At 39.6% G+C, this 16,693-nt stretch overlaps 1 protein-coding gene across 1 annotated transcript in view; it reads right to left on the bottom strand.

Moving 5' to 3' along the window:
- The window catches only part of GDA (guanine deaminase), a 73,745-nt gene that overhangs the window by 24,802 nt on the left and 32,250 nt on the right, over positions 1-16,693 (bottom strand). Inside the window, exons 3-6 of the mRNA XM_036991295.2 lie at positions 13,628-13,799; positions 3,870-3,957; positions 2,043-2,148; positions 596-623 (exon numbers count right to left, since the gene is read on the bottom strand). Of these exons, the coding sequence (XP_036847190.2) occupies positions 596-623; positions 2,043-2,148; positions 3,870-3,957; positions 13,628-13,799 (394 nt within the window). The remainder of the gene's footprint in view (positions 1-595; positions 624-2,042; positions 2,149-3,869; positions 3,958-13,627; positions 13,800-16,693) is intronic.

The raw sequence follows: 16,693 nt of genomic DNA, 5'->3' as shown, positions 1-16,693 counted from the left end.
TCCAATCAAACCTCAAGAGACAGTAAGGGAAGGGGTCTAGCTCACCAATCTAAGCAATTGCATGATGGAGCCACGGACCAACCTGCAGGGGGTAGGGGCAACAAAGCGCTGCCTCCATAGGCTCACCAACTCCAGGGCTGTCTGGCCGAGTGCCTGTGGGCCATGTGGCACACCCACATACACGGACCAAGGCTACCTCTGACTGGGGCAGCAGAGCTGCATGCCACCTGGGTCCCAGACCAGAGCAGGGTATACAAGAGGCCAGAGCCAATGAGGACATAGCTAACATATCATGCCACATCTTCTAGTTATCACAGAGATGGCCACATCCAGGAAGCCCTCCCCAACCTCCTCAGAGATGAGTCCTAGGAAACTAGAAGGTCCCAGAGGAGAGGAAGGGAAAACCAGTGAGAAAGCAAAAAAAAAAAAATGACTCACCTACTGAGCTGCACTGATGGGTCCACTGTGAAAACAATTTAAGGTTCGAGAAAAATACTTCTGCATGTACAGAATAAGCCAAATGCACACAGACTAATCTCTACCAAACAACTAATGATAAATCCTCCAAAAACAAGCTGGGAACAAGTTTACTTACATTCTTTTGGAGCATTTCTGACACAAATCTGAAATAAAGCAACAAATGGCAAGTTACCAGATCTAGGTGTTTTTAAATAAAATTTCCAGAAGGATCCTTACATGTCCCAAATTCCAGGCAAACATTTCTAGCACTATACATGTTTCACACCACTAATTAAAGATTAACAAGCAGTAATTACTCTCTGCTTTCTCATTTGCAGCCAGAGAACTGAGGTGCAAAATCACAGGGAAACACAGTGTTATCACCTAACATCAGCGAGGCTGTTCATGAGTGTTCCCACAGCCCTAAAGCCGTTCTACCAGCTTAAGTTCTGTCTGGGAGAATTTTGCAATATATTAACTTCCATGGACATTAGAGTCTGGAGTCCTATTTACCTGGAGGCATTTAGAAGCCATGGGGCTCTCTTCTTCTAATTTCGCTGAAGTGGAGACTGCTTGCCAACACAGTGTCATTTATCTTGAAAGGCAGAGTGCTACTGGGCGCAGATGTTGGAGTAATGCAGAAGGAATGGGCAGGGGTGGTTATGAAATGGCGACCTTACCACTTATATCTGCAGGATGGCGGTATGTGTAAGGCTTATGAAATGGCTGTTTCTGCACTCGCTGTTAATATTTACTAAGCTATAGCTTCCTGCCTTTTGATATTCCTTTGTTTCAGAATGCAATGCAGATTAAGGTTTACCACGACCACAAACACAGATTCATTGAAAAGCTGAACATGGGCCAGTGCTAATGGGAAGGTGCATGCTTCCTTCTTTCTGTGAGCCTGTAGCAGTACAGCCCCTCAGCCACCCTTTTCAGAGGACAAACTTAAGATGAAGTTGGGCTGGAGAGTGGAGAAAAGTTGGACTTATAATTTGCATCATGATAGGTTTGTTCTTGGGGAAAATTTAAATTCCAAGAATTTTCTTCTATATCTTCTGGTTACTGAGTGTCATACAATTCCTTGTCAAAGACACAAGGCATCATGGAAAAGCCATTAAAAAAATGTACAAAAAGTAATTATAGGACCAGTAGAATATCACAATGTAATATTAAAAGAACAGCAACAACTCATGATCTCAGGGAAGAGGATGCCCCACAATCAGAAGCACTTTAATAAACAAGCCATGCACACTTAAAGCAAGTCCAACCTACAGGAGAATCCTCCACATATAGAATGAAAGAGAGGGAATAGATAACTCATTAACTTTTAAAAAGAATCCTTCATTTTACAAAGGTATTCACCCTAGGTCTCCTGCAAGTTCCCAGAGGTTTTATAATATAATTTGATATACAAAAATAGTACTGATATGCAACATTTGCATTAGGACCAGACCAATTTCATAAAGTTGGGCAAGTCCACAGAGCCCATCAAGCCTGGCCCACAGAGGCCACCTCCCTCCTTCTCTGACTGCATCAGTGCAGCAGAAGGACTGCCCACAAGACAGCTGAGATGAACATACCTCTCGGTTTCCTTGATTGAGTCTTCAGTGGTTTCCTTGTATTTTGGAACAGTGTCATTCAAATCCATGCAGACTTTGCCCACAAATGCCCGCTGCCCAAATTTATCTGTGTGCCACACACAAAAACAATCTGAACTCAGATTTCTGTCCCAAACAGTACCTTTCCTGAGACCTTAAAAAACATTTTTAAATTAAACCACTATGAAAATGTAAGTGAGAATGTAAGAGATCGTCATACCATTTAAGAACATAAACAACAACAAAGCCCCAGTAAATTCTGTAAAGTTACTTGCATTGACTCCTTATTTCCCTGATTATGCCCAAGACAGTATTATTTGTTTATAGTCTAAACCTATACATGTCCAATGTCCTCTGCCATGTGCAGGGTTATGAGGAACACACCCAACAGTCTATATGATGTATCTGGCACAGAGGGTTTAGAAAACGTACTGCTGCTATTCTTAACCGCAGCAATGCCAATATTATTATTTGTGGGGAATTTTTCCTAGTCCTATTAGCAGTTCTCATCATTAAATAACCTAGTCCTCATCAGAGGTACCAGGGAATTCTATTTTGGCTAGAACATTGAAACTACGTGGGACAATGTTTATATTGTTTTACAGGGTCTTCACCACATCATAAGAATCTTTCCAAAGTCTTCCCTGGCCCCTATAATTCATTGTAATACTTGGCCATTAGATTACTCTTCCTTAAAACATCACCTTTGTCACATACTCCATCTGGCTCAAAACCTTCTTTGAGTCTTTGATGCATATTCAAACTTCTCCACAGTCTGAACCACCCCAGCTTCTGCCCTCTTCTCCCCCCCACCATGCAATGAGTTCTCTCCTCCAGGTCAGCAGCTCTGTCCCCTGTGCCCACTGTAAATGTTCTTGTCTCCACACCTTTATCCATGTTATTTTCCCTGCCTAGAAGACAGTGTCCTGTCTCTTCATTCCATCTCCCTTTAGAGCCCAATTTAAGGCCCCTTCCAAAAATTCTTCCCAGACGGCTCAGGTCTGGGTTCTCTCTGCCTCTCCCAAAACGGCGGTGTTTGTTTTCAGCATTGCCTTCAGACCATTGGCATGAACCACTGTCAGCAAGCGGTGTCATCAGCACACCAGCCAATGGCATTTACTGAGCAGCTGCTGCATGCTTGGCACTGTGCTATGTACGAGTTATGGGATCTCTGATCTAAACCCAGTCTGAGCTCTGCTTACCAGCCTGGGCATGTTACATACTCTGAGCATCAGTTTACCCATCATAATGGAAGGACATTCATAACTAGTTCTGAAGGCTGTCTGCAACCGAGCTGGCATAACCCACACGAGTGCTCTGCCAGTGCAAAGCCAGGCATCTGGGAACAGGACAGCAGCTGTTACTAAAGTAATTCACCAAGTGTATAGTTATTACTCAGTTAATCCTGTCTGGCTCCTCAAGGGCAGAGACTATTTTCTGTTCATTATGCTGCCAGCATCTAGCACAGGGCCCTGAGTCTAGACAACAGAAAAGACATGTCTATGGATTAGAATATAATAAACTATTGCCATAGCTAGAATTAATAAACCTGCTCCCAAAAGCCCTAAATTAATACATAAAAGTCAGACCCATACACATCACTCTGGAACCAAAAACCACAAGTAAATAATCAAATTACTGAAAAAACAAAGAACATTCTTGGGCCAAACACCTAATTAGTTGTAAGAAATGCAGTGCCCAAATTCTAGTAATGAAAAGGCAGGGCTGCCCACAAGGATAAGTCATTGCCAGGCATGGTCTGGCTGTCTTGGCTTGAGGTGCTCATAAATCAGGCTTTCATCTCCTCACCTGTAATTTCTGCAAGGAGCAAAGATGAGTTAGTGTGAATTGTTCCAAAGTAACAAGCTGTGGTTGTCCCATTCTTTAGTGTTCTCCTCTAAAAATAAATCACAGAAACCATGAATCATGTGTGCTCAGAAAAGTCACATGGTATATAAAGATGAAAACATAATTGTAGTTTATAATTTAAAAATTATTTTTATTTAAAAGTATGCCATCTTGGCAACTGACACTATGGAAGAATACACTTATACATGATTTATCTGATAAGGGGTTAACATCCAAACTATATAAAGAGCTCATACACTTCAACACCAAAAATATACCAAATAACCCAATTAAAAATGGGTGGAGGGCCTGAACAGACTTTTCTCCAAAGAAGAAACACAGGTGGTCAAGAAACACATGAAAAGATGCTCCACATTGCTTATCATCAGGGAAATGCAAATCAAAACCACAGTGAGATATGGCTTCACATGGATCAGAATGGCCACTACCCAAAAAACAAGAAATAACAAGTGTTGGCAAGCATGTGGAGAAAAGGGAACCCCGGTGCACTGTTGGGAATGTCAATTGGTGCAGCCACCATGGAAAGCAGTATGAAGGTTCCTTAAAAGAACAAAAAGAGGAATACCATGTGATCCAGTAATTCCACTTCTAAGAATTTACCCAAAGAAAACAAAATCCCTGATTTGAAAAGATAAACACACCCCTATGTTTATCACTGCATTATTTACAATAGCCAAGTTAGGGAAGCAACCAAAATTCCATCAGTAGATGAATAGATAAAGAAGATGTGGTATATATACACAACGGAATATTATTCAGTCATAAAAATGAAATTCTGCCATTTGCAACAACATGGCGGGACCTAAGGGTATTATGCTAAGTGAAATAAACCAGGTGAAGAAAGACAAATACCATATGATTTCACTTACTTGTGTAATATAAAAGCAAGACAAAACAAAATGAACAAAATAGCAATAGACTCACAGATGCTGAGAAGTGACTGGTGGTTACCATAGGGGAGGGTTGGAGTGGGTAGGGAGAGAGGGTGGGTATGTGGGAGAATATAGAGGAAAATGGTAGAAGACTTTTTTAACACTTAACAACTTAATCTAATAGAAACTTAAAAATCATGGAGACAGAGAACACAATCTTTTTAAAAAATGTGCAGACTGATCATAAAAATTGACCTTTTGTTATGTCATAAAATAACATAGATAAAGGAGCACAAAAATTCTCAATCATAATGTAAGTTGGTCATAGTGATGGAAGTACAGCATGAAGAATACAGCCAATGATTCTGTAACATTTTCCTATGTTGACAAATAGTAACTGCACTAGTGGGGGTGAGGATTTAGTAATATACGGGTAACTTCTGAACCACTGTGTTCTATACTTGAAACCAATATAAGATTGTATATCAATGATACTTCAAATCAAAAAAAAGTATTCCATCTCGATATGAAATACAGTTAAGGTAAATGGCAAAAGTATTATATTCTAAAAATGAAAGCTGGAGAAACTGATACTTTTGATTTCCTAGATTCATACAGTTCTGTGTTAGAGAATTCAAAAAATGTGATACTAGTTAATTCCTTTTTTTTAGGTTTATTTAAGGATATCCAAACTTTATTGCACCTAGGAGTGAATAAATAAGGTTTTTCTATCACAGAGTAAAATTATTTAGTCAGATTTCTAGTTCAGTTTGGCAAATAGGTCACATGCATTTAGTTCCCTTCCTGAGCACATTTCCACTAAAGTAACAGTAAAGGAGTATAAAATTTATAACTTGCAGGAAGAATATAAGAGGAGACATGGGCAAAGGAAACATTTCAACATCTTCTTAAAAGATAAAAACATGGATGAGAACCTTGGGGGCAACTTGTTAAGAGAGGGAAAAGCTTACAGTTATTAACAGGGAATTGGCTGCAAATCTAATTACATATGATTAAACCCTGGCAGGACTTCTCTCTCTTGAAACCAGCCAACTACCCTAACCTAATCTTTGCAGGAGAGATTTACTCTTTGTAGAAATTGAGTCATATTTAGAGAGTATAAACCTAAAAGGACAAAGGGAGGCAGAGGCTGAAAAGAAGAGGTTTAAGTGGATAACCTGGCTCTGGGACCCTTGATCATTTTCCCCAATATGCCACATCTGCAACTCCCACCACTCCTGGCAGGACTGAAGAACTCTTTCCTAGAAAAGATAAGTTCTAAAAAACTCATCTTCTAAAGAAAGACATCCTCACAATGTGGGGGGACATTTGGGGACCACAACTGAAAGTGCTTTTTACTGCCTTTACTGTTCATCCTATAATGAAGTTCACTAGTCAACAAGTGATACCTCCATCCACATCTACCATCAGCATCTTAAAGCATCACACTGAAATACAGAGGTGGGTTCAAGATTCAACAGACACTGCAGAAAAGCTTCTGCACAAAAAAGCATGGAGGAGGAAGAAAGAATCTGAAAAAATCTTGTAGAAAACCCACAATCTATAAGGTTAGCAGCTTGATTTAAAAATAAAACTATAATTAATATTCTCAAAGAAATGCAAGATGTTACACCCATAAAACAAGAATAGAATACTGTGAAAATTAAAGGACAAGAGCTCTCCAAAAGTAAAAATTTCATAAATGAAATTTGGAAGTCAATAGAAGGATTGCAGGATAAATTAAAAGAGATTCTCACAGAGAAAAAAAATACTTTGGACTTAGGATAATAGGGAAGAATAAAATACCTAGGAATAAACTTAACCAAGGAAGTGAAAGACCTATACCCTAAAAACTACAAGACACTCTTAAGAGAAATGAAAGAAGATCCAATAAATGGAGACTCATCCCATATCACAGGTTGGAAGAAATAATATTGTCAAAATGGCTATCCTGCCTAAAGCAATCTATAGATTCAATGCAATTCCTATCAAAATACCAATAGCATTCTTCAATGAACTATAGAAAATCATTCTAAAATTCATATGGAACCACAAAAGACCTTGAATAGCCAAAGCAATTCTGAGAAGGAAGAATAAAGCTGGGAGGATTATGTTCCCCAACTTCAAGCTCTACTACAGAGCCACAGTAATCAAGACAATTTGGCACTGGCATAAGAACAGACCCATAGACCAATGGAACAGACTAGAGAGCCCTGATGTAAACCTAACCAGATATGGTCAATTAATATATGATGAAGGAGCCATGGATATACAATGGGAAAATAACAGCCTCTTCAACAGCTGGTGTTGGCAAAATGGGACAGCTATATCCAAGAGAATGAAACTGGATTATTGTTTAACCCCATACACAAAAGTAAACTTGAAATGGATTGAAGACTTGAATGTAAGTCGTGAAACCATAAAACTCTTAGAAGACAACATAGGAAAATATCTCCTGAATACAAGCATGAGCAACTTCTTCCTGAATACATCTCCTTGAGCAAGGGAAACAAAAGCAAAAATGAACTCATGGGACTACATCAAACTAAAAAGTTTCTGTACGGCAAAGGACACCATCAACAGAACAAAAAGGCATCCTACAGTATGGGAGAATATATTTGTAAATGGCATATCCGACAAGGGGTTAACACCCAAAATAAATAAAGAACTTACACATCTTAACACCCAAGAAGCAAATAACCCGATTAACAAATGGGCAGAGGATATGAAGAGACAGTTCTCCAAAGAAGAAATTCAGATCGCCCACAGACACATGAAAAGACACTCCACATCACTAATCATTAGGGAAATGCAAATTAAAACCACAATGAGATATCACCTCACACCAGTAAGGATGGTCAGCATCGAAAAGAGTAAGAACAACAAATGCTGGTGAAGATGCTCAGAAAGGGGAACCCTCCTACACTGCTGGTGGGAATGTAAGCTAGTTCAACCATTGTGGAAACAATATGGAGGTTCCTCAAAAAACTAAAAATAGAAATACCATTTGACCCGGGAATCCCACTCCTTGGAATTTACCCAAAGAATACAACTTCTCAGATTCAAAAAGACATATGCACCCCTGTGTTTATGGCAGCACTTTTTACAATAGCCAAGATACGGAAGCAACCTAAGTGTCCATCAGTAGATGAATGGATAAAGAAGATGAGGTACATATACACAATGGAATACTATTCGGCCATAAGAAAGAAACAAATCTTACCATTTGCAACAACATGGATGGAGCTGGAGGACATTATGCTCAGTGAAATAAGACAGGTGGAGAAAGACAAATGCCAAATGATTTCCTTCATTTGTGAAGTATAACAACGAAGCAAAACTGAAGGAACAAAATAGCAGCAGACTCAAAGACTCCAAGAAGGAACTAGTGGTTACCAAAGGGGAGGGGTGTTGGAAGGCTGGTGGGGAGGGAGAGAGAAGGGGATTGAGGGCTATTATGTTTAGTACACACGGTGTGGGGGATCACGGGGAGAACAGAGAAGGCACATAGTGGATCTGTGGCAACTTGTTGAACTGATGGACAGTGACTGCACTGGGGTATGGGTGGGGACTTGATAATATGGGTAAATGTAGTAACCACATTGTTTTTTCATGTGAAACCTTCATAAGAGACAATCATAAGAAACAATCATACCTTAATAAAAAATTTAAAAAATGAAAGATAATAGGGAAGAGCATGCCCTTTCTTAGCAGTCTTTACTCAGCTTTAGCTAATTGTTGTAAAAAAGCAAATGAGAGCCCAATGATGACAGTCGCAAAGGTTGAAAGAACCTGGAAGTTTGGATTTTTATGTTAATCTTTTCTAATTGCACATGAAGTAAAATACGTCTGGATGCCAGGAGAGGATATTTAGAGCCTTTCAAACAAGGATGAGTTTTTTATCAGAATCACAAATCCTGGAGAAAAGCTAATGACATGACAGAGGCATCAAATTCACTCTCCAGCAACTAGAAGAGTATCTGGATCCTAGCATGCGCTCCATGAATATTTCTTAAATGAACACCAGCGGAAGCAGAATTACTAAGAACAAGAGATACAGCATGAATTAAAATTAGCATCCTTAGATGAATAGGACAGTACTTTGTACCTTTGAAAGAGAAATAGGCCATTTTAACAGTAAAAGTTAGTTAATAACTTGTAAAATTAGGCCACAGCATTATGAATGTATACAATAGAGACACAAAAGTATATACACAAGTTTCAACATTTTTTAAAATATCTGAGAATGGGAGGAAGACAGAAGTTTTCATATTGAAAGAACTACATATTAAAGAGAATGAACTGAAAAAAGATCTGTAAGTAAAACTTCAGAACATAAAGACTGATGAGAAAAATCTTGAAGATGAGTAAATTAGTCAGAAAGCAATAAGAATCTGATTGATAACAGCACATTGGCTGCTAGTGGGCGAATCATGTCACACAGAATTCCCTCTACAGCTGAAGCACATCGTTTGAGAGTCAGAACAAATTAAAAACATTTTTAGTGATTCAAAGATTTGGAGTGGTTTATCAGCCACCTTATTGGAAAGGATTATCAGAGGTCATATTCCAAGAAAATGAAAAAATGAACCCAAAAGTAAGGCAAAGAATCCAAGTAGCAAAAGAAAGAAATAAAGCACATTGTTAAATTAAGCACAGATGTTGAAAATAAAAAAGTGGAATTAAATTTAATTTACATTGGAAAGTTAAAATATTTTAAATTAAGGGTAGATGGGGAAAAAAATAAACTGGAACTAAAATCTGCTGAAAATTATATAGATGATATAGCAAAGGACATGGTGAGGGGTACATACAGATAAAGGAGGAAAAAGTATATCAACTTCTTTTCTTGTTATATGGAAGAATATGAAGGAGAATGATCGACTTGTTTAACACTTAACAACGTAATCTAACAGAGACTTAAAATATCATATAGACAGAGAACACAATCTTTTTAAAAAATGTGCAGAACAATCATAAAAACGGACCTTTTCTTAGGGCATAAAATAACAGTAAACCAATTCCCAAGAAAAATAATCACCCAAGTTGCATTCACTAACCAGAACAAAAGGAAACTTGAAATTAAAACAGAAGCATAATCTAACATTTTCTAAATTCTCAAAAATTTAAACACCCTTTTAAATCTTGGCTTGAAGATGAAATCAAAGTGGAAAATTTTGGGTATTTAGTAATGAGGGTAATGGACACACCATACAGACACTGGCAGCGAGTCCTTCTGAGAAACCACCATTGCAAAATGGACAGGGCTAAACTAAAGAGACTAGAAATTTCAAGATCTCCCCAAATTATAGTTAAGGGACAGTATGGGGGGCAGGGAGGGGCAGGGGAGGAAGAAAGAACCCCCAAAACTACTCCCCATTTGTTCCTACTGAATTCAGTCCATTTAACAAACCAGCCACAGGTGTGTGACTCATACAACTGAAAAAAGAATAAGAAAGGAGTTTTGCTTAGAAATCTTACTAGACAGGCCATCTGAAACACAGCTACTTTCCTCCTCCATATGGTCTATGTTTGGACTTCTCAGGACCTCTTCCACTCATTTCTCATACACTTTCAAGAGGGCTCTTCCATTAACGACATCTGTATTTTTCCCATGTATAAAGAAATTTATCAGGAGTAACATCAGATAAACTGTTGGCTGTGTTTCCCAACCTTTCCTCAATCTTCAACTCTTGGCAAGAAGGGTTTTGAGACCAAGCTTTTAGAGCCCAAAATAGACTCCAGACTTAGGATGGCCATGCACTTCAAGGCCAATCACAACACCTCTTAACAAATTAGATAATTTCCAGTGAGCAGAAAGAAGGGGAAAGAGTGCTCGACTCCCGTTGTTTTCACGGTGTGCTCTAATACCTTGGAACTAGGAGGATTTATCTGCTGCGTCTCTGACAACCCCATAGCGTAAGCATATTCATTCCATCATCCAGAATATTTACAACTAGTCTGTCTTGGCACATTTACCAAGGATCCCACTCTAAATCCTCGACTATGATCTATATAATATATAGATTCCTGAACTTATTAGCATTTTTAGCTTATTCCAGTACAATTTAAATAGGCAGCCTCCAGCCTAGGGTTAGTTCTAGATAACAAATCTCTGCTTATCCAACTGTTTAGATCCAACTAAAATAATCAGAAACATAGGATGTACATGAATATTTGTCAAGAATAAAATCTATTTTGTACTTATTGCCATCATACTTCAACAAATCTCTGAAGTAAGAAATAATATTTATGGAATACTGCCTGAGGGATAGAGAGTTCTAAATATTCTAACTCTTTAAACAAAACACTGGTACATCTGGACTTTTTTATACTATAGCACCTCAACAATATATTGACAACATTACATGTGTCCATGTTAAGGGTTATTGGAATTAATTTTTAAGAAAATCAGCATGAGATTAAAACCACAATGAGATATCACCTCACACCAGTTAGGATGGCCACCATCCAAAAGACAAACAACAACAAATGCTGGCGAGGATGTAGAGGAAGGGGAACCCTCCTACACTGCTGGTGGGAATGTAAATTAGTTCAACCATTGTGGAAAGCAGTATGGAGGTTCCTCAGAATGCTCAAAATAGAAATGCCATTTGACCCAGGAATTCCACTCCCAGGAATTTATCCTAAGAATTCAGGAGCCCATTTTCAAAAAGACATATGTAGCCCTATGCTTATTGCAGCACTATTTACAATAGCCAAGAAATGGAAGCAACCTAAGTGTCCATCAGTAGATGAATGGATAAAGAAGATGTGGTACATATACACAATGGAATATTATTCAGCTACAAGAAGAAAACAAATCCCACCATTTGCAACAACATGGATGGAGCAAGAGGGTATTATGCACAGTGAAATAAGCCAAGTGGAGAAAGACAAGTATCAAATGATTTCACTCATATGCGGAGTATAAGAACAAAGAAAAAACTGAAGGAACAAAACAGCAGCGGACTCACCGAACCCAAGAATGGACTAACAGTTACCAAAGGGAAAGGGACTGGGGAGGATGGGTGGGAAGGGAGGGATAAGGGGGAAAAAGGGGCATTACGATTAGCACACATAATATGGGGAGGGGGGCACACAGGGAAGGCAGTATAGCACAAAGAAGACAAGTTAGTGATTCTATAGCATGTTACTACGCTGATGGACAGTGACTATAATGGGACATGTGGTGGGGACTTGAAAATGGGGGGAGTCTAGTAACCATAATGTTGCTCATGTAATTGTACATTAATGATACCAAAATAAAATTTAAAAAAAAAAAAGAAAATCAGCATGAGGAATAGACATGTTTTATCTTAACAAACACTTTTTTATATACACAGTATAAATTACATAATTGATTGCCCTCTCTGGGTAAGCTGCTACAAACTTAAAGCCAAATTTGTGACACACCCTAACAGATGCATGCCCCCCTACTCCATGGCATACATTTACCTCTTGGTTTTATATTTCCTCCTACCTGCCTTTTTCCTTTGCTGTGATTTCATGACTCATTTTCTTCCATTGTGTACTATGCAATTTTAAGATATCTCAAACCCTTTTTAGAACAATGTGAGGTATAAATACATTTTGAGAATAAAAGGATTTGGTGTGTTAACACAATTCATTAACACAATGCACCAGCAACCTCATGCACAGCTTTAGTCCATTTCAGCTTTCCTGGTGTTATGTGGATGCATGTTAAATACATATGATCCACAATGACACTGAATTTATAACTAAAAGAGACAGGTACATAAATGACAGACAGCACTTGCTCTTACTCTTCAAGGATTAAGTGATGCAAGACCAGGGAAACTGGCAGGATGGCTAGGTCACTGTACAAGGCTTACGATATTGTCACCATCACATAGCCATTATGCTAACAGAAAAACCATCAATGGGTCCAACAAAAATACAGAAATGTTCAGACTAATTGTGCTGAACAGCAAGATGTAGGGGTTAGATAAGAAGATATTTGCAGAAGGTATTCCCAAGCAGAAGCTTTTCTGGTTGCTGAGTGTATTGAGCATAGAGTTGGAGTAGAAAGAAGGGAACCAATTTTCTTGAGAGACAAGAAGGAAGGACATTTTCAGAACGCTCAAAATATAGTTGGCACATACTCCAGCCACTGTTCTAGGACTGAACTAGCTCCAGAGTTCCCTCTAGTGGTGATAAGGCTAGTCACACTCCCACAAGCGCTGCAATAAGGGGTCATCCTATTTTCCCTCCTTGCAAGCAACCAACATAATGTGATATCTTTTCTAATTGTAATTTGAAATTTTAATTTTAAATTTCCTTGGATATTTTTTTAAAGCCAACACAGAGTGTGCTTACCATGTGCCAGGTACTATTCTCAGAACCTTACAAATATTAACTTGCTTAATTATCATAACAATCCTACAAGGAAGATACTGTCATTATCTCTATTTTTTTATAAATGGGGAAAATGAGTCACAGGACTTTCCAAAGGTTAAACAGCTATCCCATACATATGGTCCCAGAACAGCACGGTGGATTGGCAGGAGTAAGGCAACACACATACGCATTCAACTCAAATTGAGTAAAGGAAAACACAGGAAGTAAAAGACGGAGAATAATGAGAGCCCACCAGATTGGGGATCTGGGGATTTGGATTCAGGTTCTCTCTCCATAGGGAGGTGAGGTGCTCACAAACTCCGTGGGCTGTGAAAAAACTAAAGACGTCTCTATAGTCCATTCTAGCCTTTAACTGTGTTTTATAATTACAATCTGCCCCAAGAAATGGGTGTTTCTGCAGGTGATGGAACAGAATATAGCACTGTTCCCAAGCAGGATACTTACAACAACTCTGGTGTACACCTCCTCGGCAAAGTCCGTGCTCTGGAATCTGTATTCCACTGGAAATGTGTATTTGGTCAGCCACTCCAAAAGTGGTAGGTCTACATTACTCCCAGCGAAATAATACTGAGGGGCATGGATATGTGTATCGATCAGCCCAGGCATGAAGAACTCACTGGAAATGAAAATGAGAGAAAAAGAATCCATCAACATCGTTAGTCATTCTCGTCATCTTTAAATCGTGTTTTCTCTCACCAGTGATTTAATTGCTCATCCCACACAGGTGTAGAACTTGATAAAATCAGATGACTGTAAATTCTCCTATCATGTGGAGGTCAGGAAATAAAAGTGAGTGAAACTTTGCTAGGAAAAACGCAGATCCTAAGTTGGGATGGCTGATGTGAGGTTACCCAAAATGATGGACAGAGGAAAAAGGACCACACTGGGGAGAAGCAAAGCAGCCACTGCCCAACGGAGGGGGGAAGCGGCGATTTCATCCTCTGACTTGGTTCTCACCATTGGGAGTGGCAGGACCGAGCAAAGATGAGGGAGGAGGTCTTCAAAACTTCCAGAGCTGTGCTGAGGAGTGATACACAAGTTCACTGAGGATAGTAGGACTGGAAACAGAGTGCCCGTGATTTTAGGTCTGATAGTCATGATGACCTGGGCTGACTGCAAGAGATCTCGTCCCTTCCCATGTGAGGTAGGAGCTAAGTTCTCAGACGAACAGCAAGAGCAAACTGAGGCGGCCTGGGGAGTGTCAGTGGGCGAGGGGTGTGCGTGGTTGAGTGAAGCGACAGGCGTGGTGCTACAGCCATTATTCAGGTGCTACCGAGCACTCCCGTTACCCTGAGCCGTCAATTGGTTTTCATTTTTCCATTAATTCTTATAACAGAAATTCCTGGAAAGATGTTTCTAACCATTTTCAGAGGTACTACCCACATGACTGAGGCAGCCTAATACTAACAGATACTTACAGCTTTTCTAAAGAACTAATCCAGTTCCCTGATGTCTGGCTAGTATCTAATCACATCCAAAAAGATATTGTTAAAAGATAAGTATACATCACCACCACCATCATCCTCAGGAAATACTAATTACATTTAATACACATAAGGAGACTGTACTCAAAACTTGACATAACAACAAATCCCTTACACTGCCAACACAGATGAATACCACCTACATGGAGACAAAGCCGTGGGTATCTATAAGTGCTTTATTTTTAAAAAATGAGAACTAGGTATGGTGGTAGTGATGACAGCGACAACAGGGACAGCAGGTGATGTTCACTGAAGGTGCATGCGTCCTAGGCACTATGTGCACCATCTTCTCGGTGGGAGGTGGCAGGGGTTCAGATTAGATGTTGACTCACACTGCCTGATTTTGAATTCAGAGCCTACCTTAAACCAGCAACAGCATATTCAACATGTTATTCTACCTCTCTGTGATCAGTTTCCCCTTATGTAAAGTGGAGGTAGTAGTTAACACCATAGGGCTGTTGTGAGAATTGAGTCAACGTGTGAAATCACCGCCTTGGTCATGGAAAGCACTCAAAAAAATATTAGTTGTGATGATGTAATGCTCACAACAAAATTAGGAAGCAGCATTATTATTCTACATAAGAGATAAATGAAGCTCAGGAAATAGAAGTAGCTTGAAAAAAACTGTAATCATTCAACTAGTCAGTCAGCTTTGGAAACAAGATTCAAGTCCAGGCAGTTCACTGAAGGCTCGGGACTCGGCCAGTACCCTCTGCGTGACTGACTGTCCATCACTCTGGAAGTGAAGAGAGGTGGCTGCCCGCAGGTATGGCAGGCAGGAAGGCAGTACCCAGCGGGCCTGCAGCGTGGGGGCCAGGCCTATCAGCTTCCTTCTTTTCATTTTACTTAATCACTACCCTAATTCCCTTAGAAAATTTTGACTTTCCCTAGATAAAAACCATTGTCTTCACATGCCCACCCTGCAGTGCCAGCCAAGCTACATCAGAACCTGAGGAAAAAGAACAATGCGAGCCTCTACATACACTGATCAAAATGGCCACCCTTTCTTTAATCAAGTGGCAAATGTTAATGGAAGTTCTACAATCAAAACACATGATGGTGTGCAAAGGCCTGAGCTGTCCAGTCTGTTCGCACACCATTGTCAATCCTCACCCACACGCCCTGTAGGGTATACAATGGCCCCATGGGCTTGGGGGCCCTGGGACATCTGAAAATGACCATTGTGTTGCACAGAAACACAAACATGTATAACAATCAACACAGGTAGTGTCCTATCTTTATTGACATTTTGGTATTTTGCTCACCGTGGATTTTTTTGCATTCATTTAGATTTTTTGAAATACTGCATTAAACTGTTATTTATCGTTATCACTAATCTTTTTGCTCTCCCGCACCCCACCCTGAAATTTGTGCCCAAGGTAAATGCCTTGCCCTAATCCTGACCCTGCCAACCTCTCTATGGTCCATGGCCACAAGTTGATCCACTCTTGTTAAAACACTGCTCAGTGCTCCACTTGAAATTTTCATTAGAAAGAAAAATTCACATCACGCTGAGATAAACCTGTAGATACACCAAGTGTGTTAAACAGACTGTCAGAGACATAATCTTCTGTGGAATTTTCATTGTGACTTAAAGAAACTCAACTGCATATATCCTGTGTGTTTGATGTAAGAACTACTTTGCATTCTAAATATGATTTTTCTTCAAAAACTTCAGTCTTCCATTGAAGTTCACATTTTTCTTACCTTGCCACTTGCTGTGTGTAGTTTTTATAGGCTCCCTAGAATCTGCATTTGTTTGATGGATTCACCTCCAAGCAGCCTCATAAAGAGGAATAGAAGGATGTGAAGACCCACAGATGGGTTTGTCCCTCTCCCACCCTCCAAACAGTCCACCATCCTCTCACCTCAGCCCAGCCTCTGCCCCGTCTACTCCCCAGCCTTCTTCTGACACCCTCATCATAAAAAGCATGCAAGCAGGCACGTCAGTTGTTCCTCAACATATATTCTTAAGAAAATCTAGCAGAGGAAGCAGATGGCACCAGCAGAAGTAACTGCAATTCTC

Source organism: Manis javanica, chromosome 2, assembly GCF_040802235.1.
Source record: "Manis javanica isolate MJ-LG chromosome 2, MJ_LKY, whole genome shotgun sequence".
Lineage (NCBI taxonomy): Eukaryota > Metazoa > Chordata > Mammalia > Pholidota > Manidae > Manis > Manis javanica.
This window is presented reverse-complemented; position numbering and strand designations above follow the sequence as displayed.